Here is a 12,500-nt window from a genome sequence, read left to right on the forward strand (position 1 = left end):
TGTTCGGGTTTTGGGCCTAAGAAGCCTCCGTCGATTAGTTCCCCCCAAACAACAACAAAAAGCAGCGGAAGCAGACCGCCGGGTTTGAGATCGTGTTCTCCGCTTCACCTCCGCGGTCTGACTCCGTGATGACTCCCACACGAGTGGAGTTTTATTCAGAGAAGGTTCATGCGGTTGTTTGAGGAGAAAATAAATAAAAGGAATAAAACAAGGAGCTTACCGCATCAATCTTTCTTCCCCGCTACAATCCAAGATGGCCGTCATCTCTTCGCCAATCAGCAAGGATGCTGGGATGTGTGTCGCCTCTGACCTCTGAGGCTCCATCACTCTACTCTACTCTACTCTACTGTACTCTACTGTACTGTCTAGCCTCTGAGGCTCCATCACTCTACTCTACTCTACTCTACTCTACTCTACTCTACTGTACTGTCTAGCCTCTGAGGCTCCATCACTCTACTCTACTCTACTCTATTCTACTCTCTAGCCTCTGAGGCTCCATCACTACTTTATTTTTATTTTTTTCTTCTTACAGGTTATTACAGTTAAACTAACGAGAATATTACAGACCCACACTTTGTGTGATTTTATTTGTCCAGATGATGGTTCATACAGAAATAAATTAGTCAACGCATCCATCTACAAGTTCCATTATTTGATAACAGTGATATCAAAGACTTGAACCTGATCTATATCTTGAACATCTGCACCAGAATGTATGAAGCAGCGTTCACTTCTTTTGAACTAATGTATGATGCTGTTAAAGATACAATGTTACAAATAACTTCTGTTTGTAACAGGAAGTCAGCTCTCTATTGAGTAAGTGTGTGTCTACTTTACTCTACTCTACTGTCTAGCCTCTGAGGCTCCATCACTCTACTCTTATCTCCTCTGTACTATACTCTACTGTACTCTACTCTAGCGCCCGACTTCTGAACCTCCATCATTTCACTCTATTCTACTCTAAGCTGTATTGTGCTCTACTTTATACTCTACTGTCTGACCTCTAAGGCCTCCATTACTGTACTCTATATTGTATCATACTTTACTCTACTCTTCTCTACTTCTAATATCTGAAACTTTACTCAAGTATTTGCCATTGGCACACAAAAAATACAATACAATACAATAAAATACAATAAAATACAATACAATAAAATAAATTTCAATTTCAAATACACAAACCATGTGAACATCTTATAAAATATGACGCATCGTCATATTTTAGGAGATGAAGTAAAATTAGATTCTGTTGTAATTTGGGCCAAATTAAATCAGAGATGAACTAAGAACTCCCTGTAAAACAACAGTTTTATAACTTATTGTTGTAATTAATTTAGATAATTTTCATTATTAAATGGTATTTTTCAGTTGATCATTTAAAAAAATGCCCTCACATTTAATTACTTTGATTAAATGTTACAAACATATTAAATCTTAAATAAAGTGAAGATTATTAATATGTTTATTTCTTACAGCTGTTAATATGTGGAAAGTGATTAAAAGTAGTTTACTCTCTTTAATGTGAAAACAGGTTTCTAATAAAAGGACTGAAAGTTAAATTGTCCATGTCTCAGGATTTAAGAAAAATATAACAATTCAAAGAATCTAAAGCGAACTAGATAACCTAACAACGCTTTACCACATGAAGTTAATATATATATATACATACACACACACACACACACACACACACCAGGGTAATATTTTGACAGTGTGAAGGAACATTTCACCTTCTTATGATGTCCTGAAAAGAATAAATAGAAATGTGAGAAACAGAGAATAAAGATTACTTTCACAAAGGTGATTGTTTATTGTCTTTATGGATGCTAAACAACGAGAAGAAAAGAAAATCAACTGTTTGGTGTCAGACTTTATAAATAAAGTAAATATCCAGAGTCGTGAAACATGTCATATTTTCGGGGTTATAATAACCCTGAGAGATGAGTTGGTTGAATCTTGAATCTTTTTAGAAACCTGAATCCTCATGAAGTTGTTGTTGAAGACTCATCATCACTTTATTTATGTATCACCTTTTATACAAACACGCTGCTTCAAAAATGACGGCAAATATAAGCAAGAAATAGAAGTCATAAGAATACAAAAATAAATAAACATCAGCAAAAAATTATTTAAAAGTCATTGGCTATAAGATTACTACAAATTAAAAGCCAGATAGAAAATTAAAAAATAAGATTTTTATTTTCCTTTTAAAAGACTATTATTAATTAATAATTTGAAATAATTAAAGAAACCAGGAAAAATAATTTACTTTAACATTTTCAGCTTGCTGTGACGTCTTATTTTATAAACACCATCAACTGCAACGGAAGCCGTCTGATCTCTACTGTATCTTACATACCGTTTCTGATTGGACGATCACACTGACGCTCCATCGCGCCAATCAACGAGCAGACAGGAGCCGCTACTGTCTATATAGTCACGGATTTTACTCACTTCGGTATTCTACGTCAATCACACGAAGAATACCGAATCAACTATGTCTGGAAGAGGAAAAACCGGAGCCGGCAAAGTCAGAGCGAAGGCCAAGACCAGGTCCTCTCGTGCTGGGCTTCAATTCCCCGTCGGCCGTGTCCACAGACACTTGAGGAAGGGTAACTACGCCCAGCGTGTCGGTGCCGGAGCTCCGGTGTACCTGGCGGCGGTGCTGGAGTACCTGACCGCTGAGATCCTGGAGCTGGCTGGGAACGCTGCCCGCGACAACAAGAAGACCAGGATCATCCCCCGTCACCTGCAGCTGGCCGTCCGCAACGACGAGGAGCTCAACAAGCTGCTGGGCGGAGTGACCATCGCTCAGGGCGGCGTGCTGCCCAACATCCAGGCGGTGCTGCTGCCCAAGAAGACCGAGAAGGCCGCCAAGAAGTAGAACCTTCAAGTCGCTCTTTCTAAACCCAACGGCTCTTTTAAGAGCCACCCACTCCTCTGAAAGAGATGAATCCTCATGAGATATTAATACGAAACTTATGTTTTAAAGTTTAGTTACACATGTATTGGACCTAGTTCAGCTAATTACAGCCCAATAAAATAATTAAATGTGAAAAATTACAACACATTTTTATATAATAATCAATCTCCCCATAACGCATCTCAACTTATTTTGTCAATTTTAATTGAACATGACCACCACAAAAAATAACTTATTTATAAAATGGATTTTTCTTTGTGGTCTTGATATACAAGTGTTTGTCTTATGAGTATTATTTGTTGATTATTTGAATTATATCCGGATCGAAAGTACGTTTGCACAATAAACAATATGAGTTATTATATTATTACTACAGATACAGCAGTGGATCGTCACAGTATCATGTTAAAACAAAATAGTTTAGGTGTATTTGAAGTAGTAGACAACGTAAGGAAATAAGAGGCAAATACAACAACCGGTGTTTATTTTGAAAGGGCTTTCTGTAACCGGAAATGCAGCGGCTTACACACGCTAGCTTGATAAAGTGATCGTGAAAAATGGCGAGCTGAGATGTCTTTTCGTCTTCAGTTACGTCCGCAAAATGCCTTTAAATACCAACGCTCTCAGTTCCGCTGTCCATCTTCAATTCTGCCAAGCACCTGACAAGATGAGTGGCCGCGGAAAAGGAGGAAAGGGACTCGGCAAAGGAGGCGCTAAGCGTCACCGTAAAGTGCTCCGTGATAACATCCAGGGCATCACCAAACCCGCCATCCGCCGTCTGGCTCGCCGCGGCGGAGTGAAGCGTATCTCGGGTCTGATCTACGAGGAGACCCGCGGTGTGCTGAAGGTCTTTCTGGAGAACGTGATCCGTGACGCCGTCACTTACACCGAGCACGCTAAGAGGAAGACGGTCACCGCCATGGATGTGGTGTACGCTCTGAAGAGGCAGGGCCGCACTCTGTACGGCTTCGGAGGCTAGAGACCAACGACTGATGTCAATACAACACAACGGCTCTTTTAAGAGCCACCCAACTCACCTAAAGAGCTCTTAACCTGAGTTTATTCTGGTCATTATATCCATATTTCTCCATTACACTTGAATGCAGATATAAACTAAAATAGAGATATGACCAATACCTACCGTTTAATGCAATTTATCGTGCTTAATATTGCACCATCTTATTTAAACATTTACAAGTACAGAAGCATAAAAATAATTTCGCATCAAACATGGTGACGTTAGTTTGAATGAACTGTCTTTAATCAAAGGTCATTAATTATATTCAGTTTGGAACAAAAAAAACAGGATTACCTTGAAATTCTTGGTTCATTTCATATAATATACATTTATCTAACTTCTACGAAGTTGGATAAACATTTTAAATGAATGGAACAAATTAGGAGTAGGTATTTCTGGTCTATCAATATACAGCCTATGAATCAACACAACAGTGTCTTATGTTACACAAGTAAATATATTAACAAAAACCAAAGCCAAATGTCTGCTTTTAACAACGCAGCACGTGTGTCTCGGGACCGCAGCTCTTACAGACGGGTGTGTGGCTCTTAAAAGAGCCGTTGGTGGGTCACTACAGTGGGGTCAGTTTAAGCCCTCTCTCCGCGGATGCGGCGGGCCAGCTGGATGTCTTTGGGCATGATGGTGACCCTCTTGGCGTGGATGGCGCACAGGTTGGTGTCCTCGAACAGACCGACCAGGTAAGCCTCGCTGGACTCCTGCAGAGCCATGACAGCAGAGCTCTGGAAGCGCAGGTCGGTCTTGAAGTCCTGAGCGATCTCCCTCACCAGGCGCTGGAAGGGCAGCTTGCGGATCAGCAGCTCGGTAGACTTCTGGTAGCGACGGATCTCCCTCAGAGCCACGGTACCGGGCCTGTAACGGTGGGGCTTCTTCACTCCGCCGGTAGCCGGGGCGCTCTTACGGGCAGCTTTGGTCGCCAGCTGCTTCCTGGGAGCTTTTCCTCCGGTGGACTTACGGGCGGTCTGCTTGGTTCTGGCCATCTTGAGTCTTCTTCTCTTTACTCAAGAAAAGTAGTTGTGTTTTCTAAGCGACAGCGTCTCGTTTATATAGACGGAGCCGGTGTGCCGGCACCGCTGATTGGTTCAATAATATGCGCGTGAAACTGCAGCTCAGCAATTGGATAAAAGAAATTTCAAAATTCAAAGGTCCCGCTCATTTAGTTGTCTTGTGTTTTGTACATTTTTAGAGCATTGTGGTACTAACAATAATACAATACAGATATACGTACTATATATATGTATATATATATACATATATATAATTAAAACATAAAGTTATGGTCCTGGTAGTGAAATTACTAAAATAGTCACAGAATGAGCAACACTAAATGTGTAAATATAGACTTTGACATATAAAGCGTTTACATTTGTATGACAACTGGTGTGTAAAAATGTAAATGTGCACGTATTGTATTTTAAAGTAAGAGCTTATTGAAATTTAAATCTCATGAGTACCTAAAAGTCAGAGAGATTTCACACGACAGAAGTGTGAAATCTCTCACGTAAGTAGTTTTTTTCCATAATTAAATCAGTAATGTAAATATTTGACATTGAAATACACAGATGAAGTTGGATCAGCTGTACACGTTGCTGCATGCTGTTGTCCTTTATGTACTTACAGACACTTTAATCCAGGACCGTGTACCTGTTAACCTGCATGTTCCCTCTGGGGATGAATAAAGTAGATATCTATCAATGACACCCCGAGCTGTCTGCATTGAAGTCATATACCCACTTTGGAATGTTTGTTCAATGTGAAATATCCTTGTTAAATAAACCCCCAAAATCATGAAAGATGTGAGGTACATAGAGCTGCAGATATTATTAGTGAGGGAGAAAATGCTTTGTCATGTAAAACAGACATTTTGTGAGTATTTTTGTAGATTTACGAAAAGTAAAATGTTACAAAGAACAATGTAGTGAGCTGAAGCTCAATAATAAAACTATAAACGGTGTACATTGTCTATTGGGCTCTGGTCCTAGTATCACTTCTTATACACTTTTGATCTTGTTTTTATTATCACGTCATCTATTTTAGTTGAATTATTTTACCAAATTGACTCTTACTGTTATTCTATTCTGCATTGTTGTCAGTGTTACTTCTAATACACTTAATAGTTATTACTCTATTGTTTATAAATATCCATATTTTTACATGTTTGTTTGTTCTTATGTTTCTGTTGTAATCTTTGATTAATCTCTGGCGCAATATTGTCTTTCAGGATTGCTGATCCTATACTGAATATATCTATAACTATAATAATAATAATTAAACAAAATACATTGATATTGTTTGAAATTGAGTTTAAAATGTTGCGTGTTTTGCATTATGTTGTTTGTAATAAACAATACAGCAACAAAACGTCCTTTTCGATCCCTCTGAACATCACAGATTTAATGCACTGCAGCACGTTGGTTTTACAAGAATGTGACTTTTGCAATACAGGATCGCATGATTAAAAACATTTAAATTAGAATAAAAAATTAATACGAAATAATAAAGTAACACTTTTACACAAATTATATTTACAAGGGGGAGACACCCAGTTACATTGAGAATCAATTAAAACAATATAAAGCGCTACCAGCTACTGTCTGTATTGTGTCATATTCTATGCGGTTTGTGAGATTGTATTAAGCCAATAACTGATGATTAATAATGATTATTCTAACATTGTTTTGATATAGATTGGGAGTGATGAGCTGTTTATTTCATGTTTACATCTTTCATGACAGCAAATGAAGTCAGAGAACCTACTTTAATACTTTCATATTATGCTGTAAAATAATTTATCATATCAGCCTAGAATAAAATAATGATGTGATAGAGAGTCTTTATGGGATCCATTAAATTATATTATAAATAAACGATATATTAGAATCAATAATTCTAAACCCTATAGGAGCTCATCTATCACCTGAGGAAGTTAGTGGCTGTGTAACTAAGACCATTTGTGTCTTTACACCGTTCTCTATCTATCTATATAACACATTTCAGATTGTTATAAATATGTAACTATGATTGATTATCATTAATTAGAGATAGCACTCTAATAAATAAAGGGCACACTGTGTCAGGAAGTGGAGAACTCAGCCAGTGGCCTATTCCAACAGGAGTGTGTTTGCAGACACCAGATTAACCTCCGTTTAATAAAAAAATATGAACAAGAGTAAAGTGTTTTTACATTGGATCTCTGAACAAACATCTCTTCTCACTGTCAAACTCGTTTTATTGGGCTTTTAATGCATTTTAAAGCATTTAAGAGAGAAATCACAAGGAAAAGACCCTCAGCAGCGTTTCACACAGCAGACGATGGGAGACGTTTAAACACTTTAGAATCAAAATGAAGAAAAGTATTGAAGTTTATTTGGCTTACATATGAAGGTAAACTCCTTCGCTATTAGTTCGATTACATTGTATACTTTAGTTCTTCCTCCAGATATGTTTTTTAAACATTTAATGGCGAAGAGAAAACACAAGTGACACAGTTTTCCTGCTGCACTGGTGAGAGGCAGGCTGGGTTGAGTCTCTACGGTTCTCATGGTGTGTTTAAGTTCCTCTCATGGCTCGGAATCTTCTATCAGTCATAACAGACTAGCAGAGAAGATTTATAGATAGTACAATGGCAGAAGAACTCGCTCCAGCACCTGCACCGGCTACCCCGGTGAAAGCCCCGAAGAAGAAGGCCTCCTCCAAGCCGAGCAAGAAGTCCGGTCCCGGCGCCGGCGAGCTCATCCTGAAAGCGGTGACCGCCTCCAAGGGCCGTAATGGTATCTCCTACGTGGCCGTGAAGAAGTACATGGCCGCTCAGGGCTACGACGTGAAGCAGAACAGCGCCCACATCAAACGCGCCGTCAGGAAGCTGTTGGCGGGAGGATCCCTCGTCCAGCTCAAGGGAAGCGGTGCCACCGGCTCCTTCAAGGCGGCCAAGCCCGCTGAGAAGCCCAAGAAGTCGGCGGCAGCGGCGAAGAAGTCCGCCGTCAAACCCAAGAAGCCTGTCGCAGCGAAGAAGCCCGCCGCCGCCAAGAAGTCCGCCGTTGTCGCCAAGAAGCCAAAAGCAGCCAAGCCGACTCCCAAGAAGGCGAAGAAACCCGCTGTGGCCAAGAAAACATCCGTGAAGAAGATCACAAAGAGCCCGAAGAAGGCGATGGTCAAGAAGGCAGCTTCACCCAAGAAAACCGCAAGGAAGGCCGTCAAAGCCAAACCAGCGAAGAAGGCAGCAGCGGCTAAAAGACCAGCGAAGAGGGCAGCAGCCAAGAAACCAGCGAAGAAGTAAACTTTTAAAAGTTTGTTTCATAGCAACCAAAAAAGGCTCTTTTAAGAGCCACCCAAATACACCAAAAGAGCACAAGTCCTAAATATTATTGTTATTAAATATGTTTATTTATTGTCATGTAAATAATTACTGTTAATGAGTTCAAACAATCATTTTAAGACACCATGAGATGGAGAATATAAGAATACATTGAATGCAAATATCAATAAAGTAAGTTATGTATAGTGAGAAGCAAACTGACAATAAGCTTAATTTAAATATAGATTAGAAGCCTGAAATCAAACTAAAGATAGTTTAAAAAGCACAAATAAATAAAACAGTACAAAGTGTAGAGTCACCAAATTATTTTACTATTAAATTGAACTAAGTACACATAAAGTGATGTACTTAAGTACACGTCTGAGGTACTTTATTTGAGTATTTTCTCCGCAGGCAACTTTATACATATTTAACTACACAGACTGACTTTACTGCGTTTGTTTCACAGCTTGCGTGATGATATTTCTCACTATTTTTTTAAAAACCGAAAAATATATCAGGAATTAAATGTTTAAAATGTGCTACAACTGTAAAAAAAAAAAATTACATTAATAACGTAATAATAATAATCGAATGATATATGTTTAGTAATCATAGTGACGCCAGCAGGGTCTCTTTATCAGCTGATGTTAAATATAACTTCACTTTATTTACATTATGTAATATAAAAGCACATAATTAATACTTTATTAAGTCTTTATTCAAATTTATGTTAAAATATCCTTACAATATTATGATGTGCTGATTATTATGATTCCATTACTTTATTTTTATTTCATCATGTAAATGATACTAAATGTTATTCTTTATACATTTTATAGTTGTATGTTATTTTGGTAATGTGTGTATTTTTACCCGAGATGTCTTATTTTGTAATTCGCACTTCGGGCGGGAGTCTTGTGCTTTGCTGGGTGACGTAGTCGTCTCTGATTGGATGATCGTACTAATGTACCGCACCAATGAGCGAGCAGACGTTCCTTTATAGTCTGAGCTTCTACAGCGATGAAATATTCTTCTTCACTTAGCCGAAGCAGTCTTACACTATCTACAAAATGTCTGGACGTGGTAAGGGAGCCGGAAAGGTCAGAGCGAAGGCCAAGACCAGGTCTTCTCGTGCCGGGCTTCAGTTCCCCGTCGGCCGTGTCCACAGACACTTGAGGAAGGGTAACTACGCTCACCGTGTCGGTGCCGGAGCTCCGGTGTACCTGGCGGCGGTGCTGGAGTACCTGACCGCTGAGATCCTGGAGCTGGCTGGGAACGCTGCCCGCGACAACAAGAAGACCAGGATCATCCCCCGTCACCTGCAGCTGGCCGTCCGCAACGACGAGGAGCTCAACAAGCTGCTGGGCGGAGTGACCATCGCTCAGGGCGGCGTGCTGCCCAACATCCAGGCGGTGCTGCTGCCCAAGAAGACCGAGAAGGCCGCCAAGAAGTAGATCCTTCTAGCCCCTCTCTCTAAACCCAACGGCTCTTTTAAGAGCCACCCACTCCTCTGAAAGAGATGAATCCTCATAAGATATTTAGTGAGACCCATACGACACATATGGAGATTTACTTAATACGTTTCTATTAGAATCCATTAGCAAGATTGTTTTAATGCCTCTAGTACATTTTCCCAAAACAAACCACCACACTTTATTTGCAGTACATAAACTCTTACTAGAGTGTTATATTATGTTGTATTAGTACCTCCAATGCACCACTAATGACCTTCCCTGGTATTTTGTATATGAAGCCTGAAATCAAACTATATATCTATATCGATATATATCGATATATATCTATATATATATCTATATATCTATATATATATATCTATATATATATCTATATATATATCTATATATATATCTATATATATATATATATATATATATCTATATATATATCTATATATATATATATATATATATATATATATATCTATATATATATATCTATATATATATATCTATATATATCTATCTATATATATCTATATATATATATCTATATATATATATCTATATATATATATCTATATATATATATCTATATATATATATCTATATATATATATCTATATATATCTATATATATATATCTATATATATATATCTATATATATCTATATATATATATATATATCTATATATATATATCTATATATATATATCTATATATATATCTCTATATATATCTATATATATATATATCTATATATATCTATATATATATATCTATATATATATATATATATATATATATATATATATATATATATATATATATACTGAGTCCATGACTAATACGTGTTGTCTTTCTTGGACATGTAACTATGTATCATAAGGTGTATACCTCTCACATTCAGTTTATTTTGTCTTGATAGACAAGTGTGTGTGTGTAACTGTTGAGACACTTTCACATTTTCTTTGTTAGAGGTCTTAAGAGGGATCCAAATCAAAACTCATCGCTCAAATAAAATTAATACAATTATTATTTATGTCTATACAACAACCCATATTATACAAATGTAAAAAAAACTAAAAGCAATCGAATCCTCATTGTGTAGAAATGAATTAAATCATAAATCAAAAGGTAATCAAACGTAAATCACTACTAAAGAATCTAATATATCAGAGTATTTTAATCACTGTTTGACTAATATCCTCACTCCAATGTAATTAAACCAAAACCCCAAAATAAACATATTTAGTAAACATCAGTAACATGAATTGAAAGATGCTGAGTTTTTTTTATGATGAATATAATGTTAAATGTTTCTACAGATACATTTAAATGAATCTGCCACACATGCCTTAAGTTAATATAAATTCATATGGATTTCACATCCACAAATCATAATGCATGAAATGGAAAACCAGAATGTTCTCTTTTGTCAATGGTCTGTTTTTATTTTGAAGGAAAACATCGGAACCGGAAATGCCTCTAAGTACACACTTTAGCGTCATACGTGTATCATTGGGAGAAAAAAAGGCGGGCTAAGATGTCTATTATTCTTCAACTACGTCCGCAAATGTGCTTTAAGTACCTCCGCTCTCCGCAAACACTTCATTAGTTTAACCAACGTAAACCTGACAAGATGAGTGGCCGCGGAAAAGGAGGAAAAGGACTCGGCAAAGGAGGCGCTAAGCGTCACCGTAAAGTGCTCCGTGATAACATCCAGGGCATCACCAAACCCGCCATCCGCCGTCTGGCTCGCCGCGGCGGAGTGAAGCGTATCTCGGGTCTGATCTACGAGGAGACCCGCGGTGTGCTGAAGGTCTTTCTGGAGAACGTGATCCGTGACGCCGTCACTTACACCGAGCACGCTAAGAGGAAGACGGTCACCGCCATGGATGTGGTGTACGCTCTGAAGAGGCAGGGCCGCACTCTGTACGGCTTCGGAGGCTAGAGACCAACGACTGATGTCAAGACAACACAACGGCTCTTTTAAGAGCCACCCAACTCACCTAAAGAGCTCTTAACCTGTTTCATCAGAACCAGTGGTGGCTGGTCAGTAGAGGGCTCCGCCCATCTTGAGCCACAACAAATAAAATGAATAATGATGATAAACTCTTACTATATTATTATATACATTATTATATTATACAGAATATTATTATATGATATATATATTATACTGAGACTATAATTAGATGTCTTGACGAGTTTATCAAAGTGTTATTTACTGCTTTTTTTCATGTTGGAATAAAGGTTAAATATTTAACTGTAAAGTAGTAATACGTGTTTGATATCTTAATGTTTTTGCATTAAATCATTCTGGGATGTTTGCTGAGATTGATGGATGTGGCTCAGCCCTACAGAGAACATGTTCCACCAGACGACACTGGTTAGATCGCTTCCTTTAAATTATACAGAATATGACTTCCTTATTCACTCAATGGATTCAACTTCAGTCAACACTTTCAGAATCAAACTTTTTTTGTTCTAAAATCATTTTTATGGTCAACAGCATCTTTATTTTAAAACTACATTTATGAACTTGATGCTCTTCATTAGGAGCAAGGATGTGACAACAATATGGTGGAAGAACACAATTTTGGAGCCATTTTAAAATACTTATGTACTAAAATACATTTTTATACCATAATAGCTTTGAGGACCTTTCAGTCTAAACTTGTACAAACACTCATCACAAAAGTGTTATTGGAGTTATGTGGTCCATTCATCTAGATTTTATTATTGACAGTCTACTATTAAACTTAACTTAATTTGAGGATGAA

At 37.7% G+C, this 12,500-nt stretch overlaps 6 protein-coding genes across 7 annotated transcripts in view; 4 read left to right on the forward strand and 2 right to left on the reverse strand.

Annotated features, from left to right (window-relative positions):
* LOC142970798 (CCR4-NOT transcription complex subunit 2-like) overlaps nt 1-299 on the reverse strand; it is a 7,755-nt gene extending 7,456 nt beyond the window's left edge. For both annotated transcript variants that reach the window (XM_076111226.1, XM_076111225.1), the window contains exon 1: nt 221-299. The gene's annotated coding sequence lies outside the window, so the exon portion shown is untranslated. The remainder of the gene's footprint in view (nt 1-220) is intronic.
* Nucleotides 300-2,472: 2,173 nt separating this feature from the next.
* On the forward strand, nt 2,473-9,761 carry LOC142970797 (histone H2AX-like). The gene is made up of 3 exons (XM_076111224.1): nt 2,473-2,880; nt 5,879-5,903; nt 9,324-9,761. Exons 1-3 carry the CDS (start codon nt 2,498-2,500, stop codon nt 9,708-9,710), a joined length of 795 nt encoding a protein of 264 aa, XP_075967339.1. The 5' UTR covers nt 2,473-2,497; the 3' UTR covers nt 9,711-9,761.
* LOC142970796 (histone H4-like) lies at nt 2,882-5,659 on the forward strand. The gene has a single exon (XM_076111222.1). The coding sequence runs from the start codon at nt 3,525-3,527 to the stop codon at nt 3,900-3,902; it is 378 nt and encodes a 125-aa protein (XP_075967337.1). The 5' UTR covers nt 2,882-3,524; the 3' UTR covers nt 3,903-5,659.
* LOC142970794 (histone H3) lies at nt 4,163-4,964 on the reverse strand. Its single transcript, XM_076111220.1, has one exon. The coding sequence runs from the start codon at nt 4,937-4,939 to the stop codon at nt 4,529-4,531; it is 411 nt and encodes a 136-aa protein (XP_075967335.1). The 5' UTR covers nt 4,940-4,964; the 3' UTR covers nt 4,163-4,528.
* On the forward strand, nt 7,530-8,361 carry LOC142970792 (histone H1-like). Its single transcript, XM_076111219.1, has one exon. It carries the CDS (start codon nt 7,582-7,584, stop codon nt 8,233-8,235), a length of 654 nt encoding a protein of 217 aa, XP_075967334.1. The 5' UTR covers nt 7,530-7,581; the 3' UTR covers nt 8,236-8,361.
* Nucleotides 9,762-10,563: 802 nt separating the features above from the next.
* Nucleotides 10,564-12,045, forward strand: LOC142970808 (histone H4). Its single transcript, XM_076111246.1, has one exon. The coding sequence runs from the start codon at nt 11,357-11,359 to the stop codon at nt 11,666-11,668; it is 312 nt and encodes a 103-aa protein (XP_075967361.1). The 5' UTR covers nt 10,564-11,356; the 3' UTR covers nt 11,669-12,045.
* The last annotated feature ends 455 nt before the right edge of the window (nt 12,046-12,500 follow it).

This window comes from Anarhichas minor, unplaced genomic scaffold (assembly GCF_050575085.1).
Source record: "Anarhichas minor isolate MPS153535 unplaced genomic scaffold, ASM5057508v1 ptg000044l, whole genome shotgun sequence".
NCBI classification, from domain to species: domain Eukaryota; kingdom Metazoa; phylum Chordata; class Actinopteri; order Perciformes; family Anarhichadidae; genus Anarhichas; species Anarhichas minor.

Excerpts from the sequence above, each read along its gene's own strand:
- LOC142970792 (XM_076111219.1), top strand. The coding sequence starts at position 7,582 with ATGGCAGAAGAACTCGCTCCAGCACCTGCACCGGCTACCCCGGTGAAA.
- LOC142970808 (XM_076111246.1), top strand. The coding sequence starts at position 11,357 with ATGAGTGGCCGCGGAAAAGGAGGAAAAGGACTCGGCAAAGGAGGCGCT.
- LOC142970796 (XM_076111222.1), top strand. The coding sequence starts at position 3,525 with ATGCCTTTAAATACCAACGCTCTCAGTTCCGCTGTCCATCTTCAATTC.
- LOC142970794 (XM_076111220.1), bottom strand. The coding sequence starts at position 4,939 with ATGGCCAGAACCAAGCAGACCGCCCGTAAGTCCACCGGAGGAAAAGCT.
- LOC142970797 (XM_076111224.1), top strand. The coding sequence starts at position 2,498 with ATGTCTGGAAGAGGAAAAACCGGAGCCGGCAAAGTCAGAGCGAAGGCC. Across the intron at positions 2,881-5,878 it reads ACCGAGAAGGCCGCCAAGAA|TGAGCTGAAGCTCAATAATA; the intron begins GTAGAACCTTCA and ends AGAACAATGTAG. Across the intron at positions 5,904-9,323 it reads TGAAGCTCAATAATAAAACT|AAAATGTCTGGACGTGGTAA; the intron begins ATAAACGGTGTA and ends TACACTATCTAC.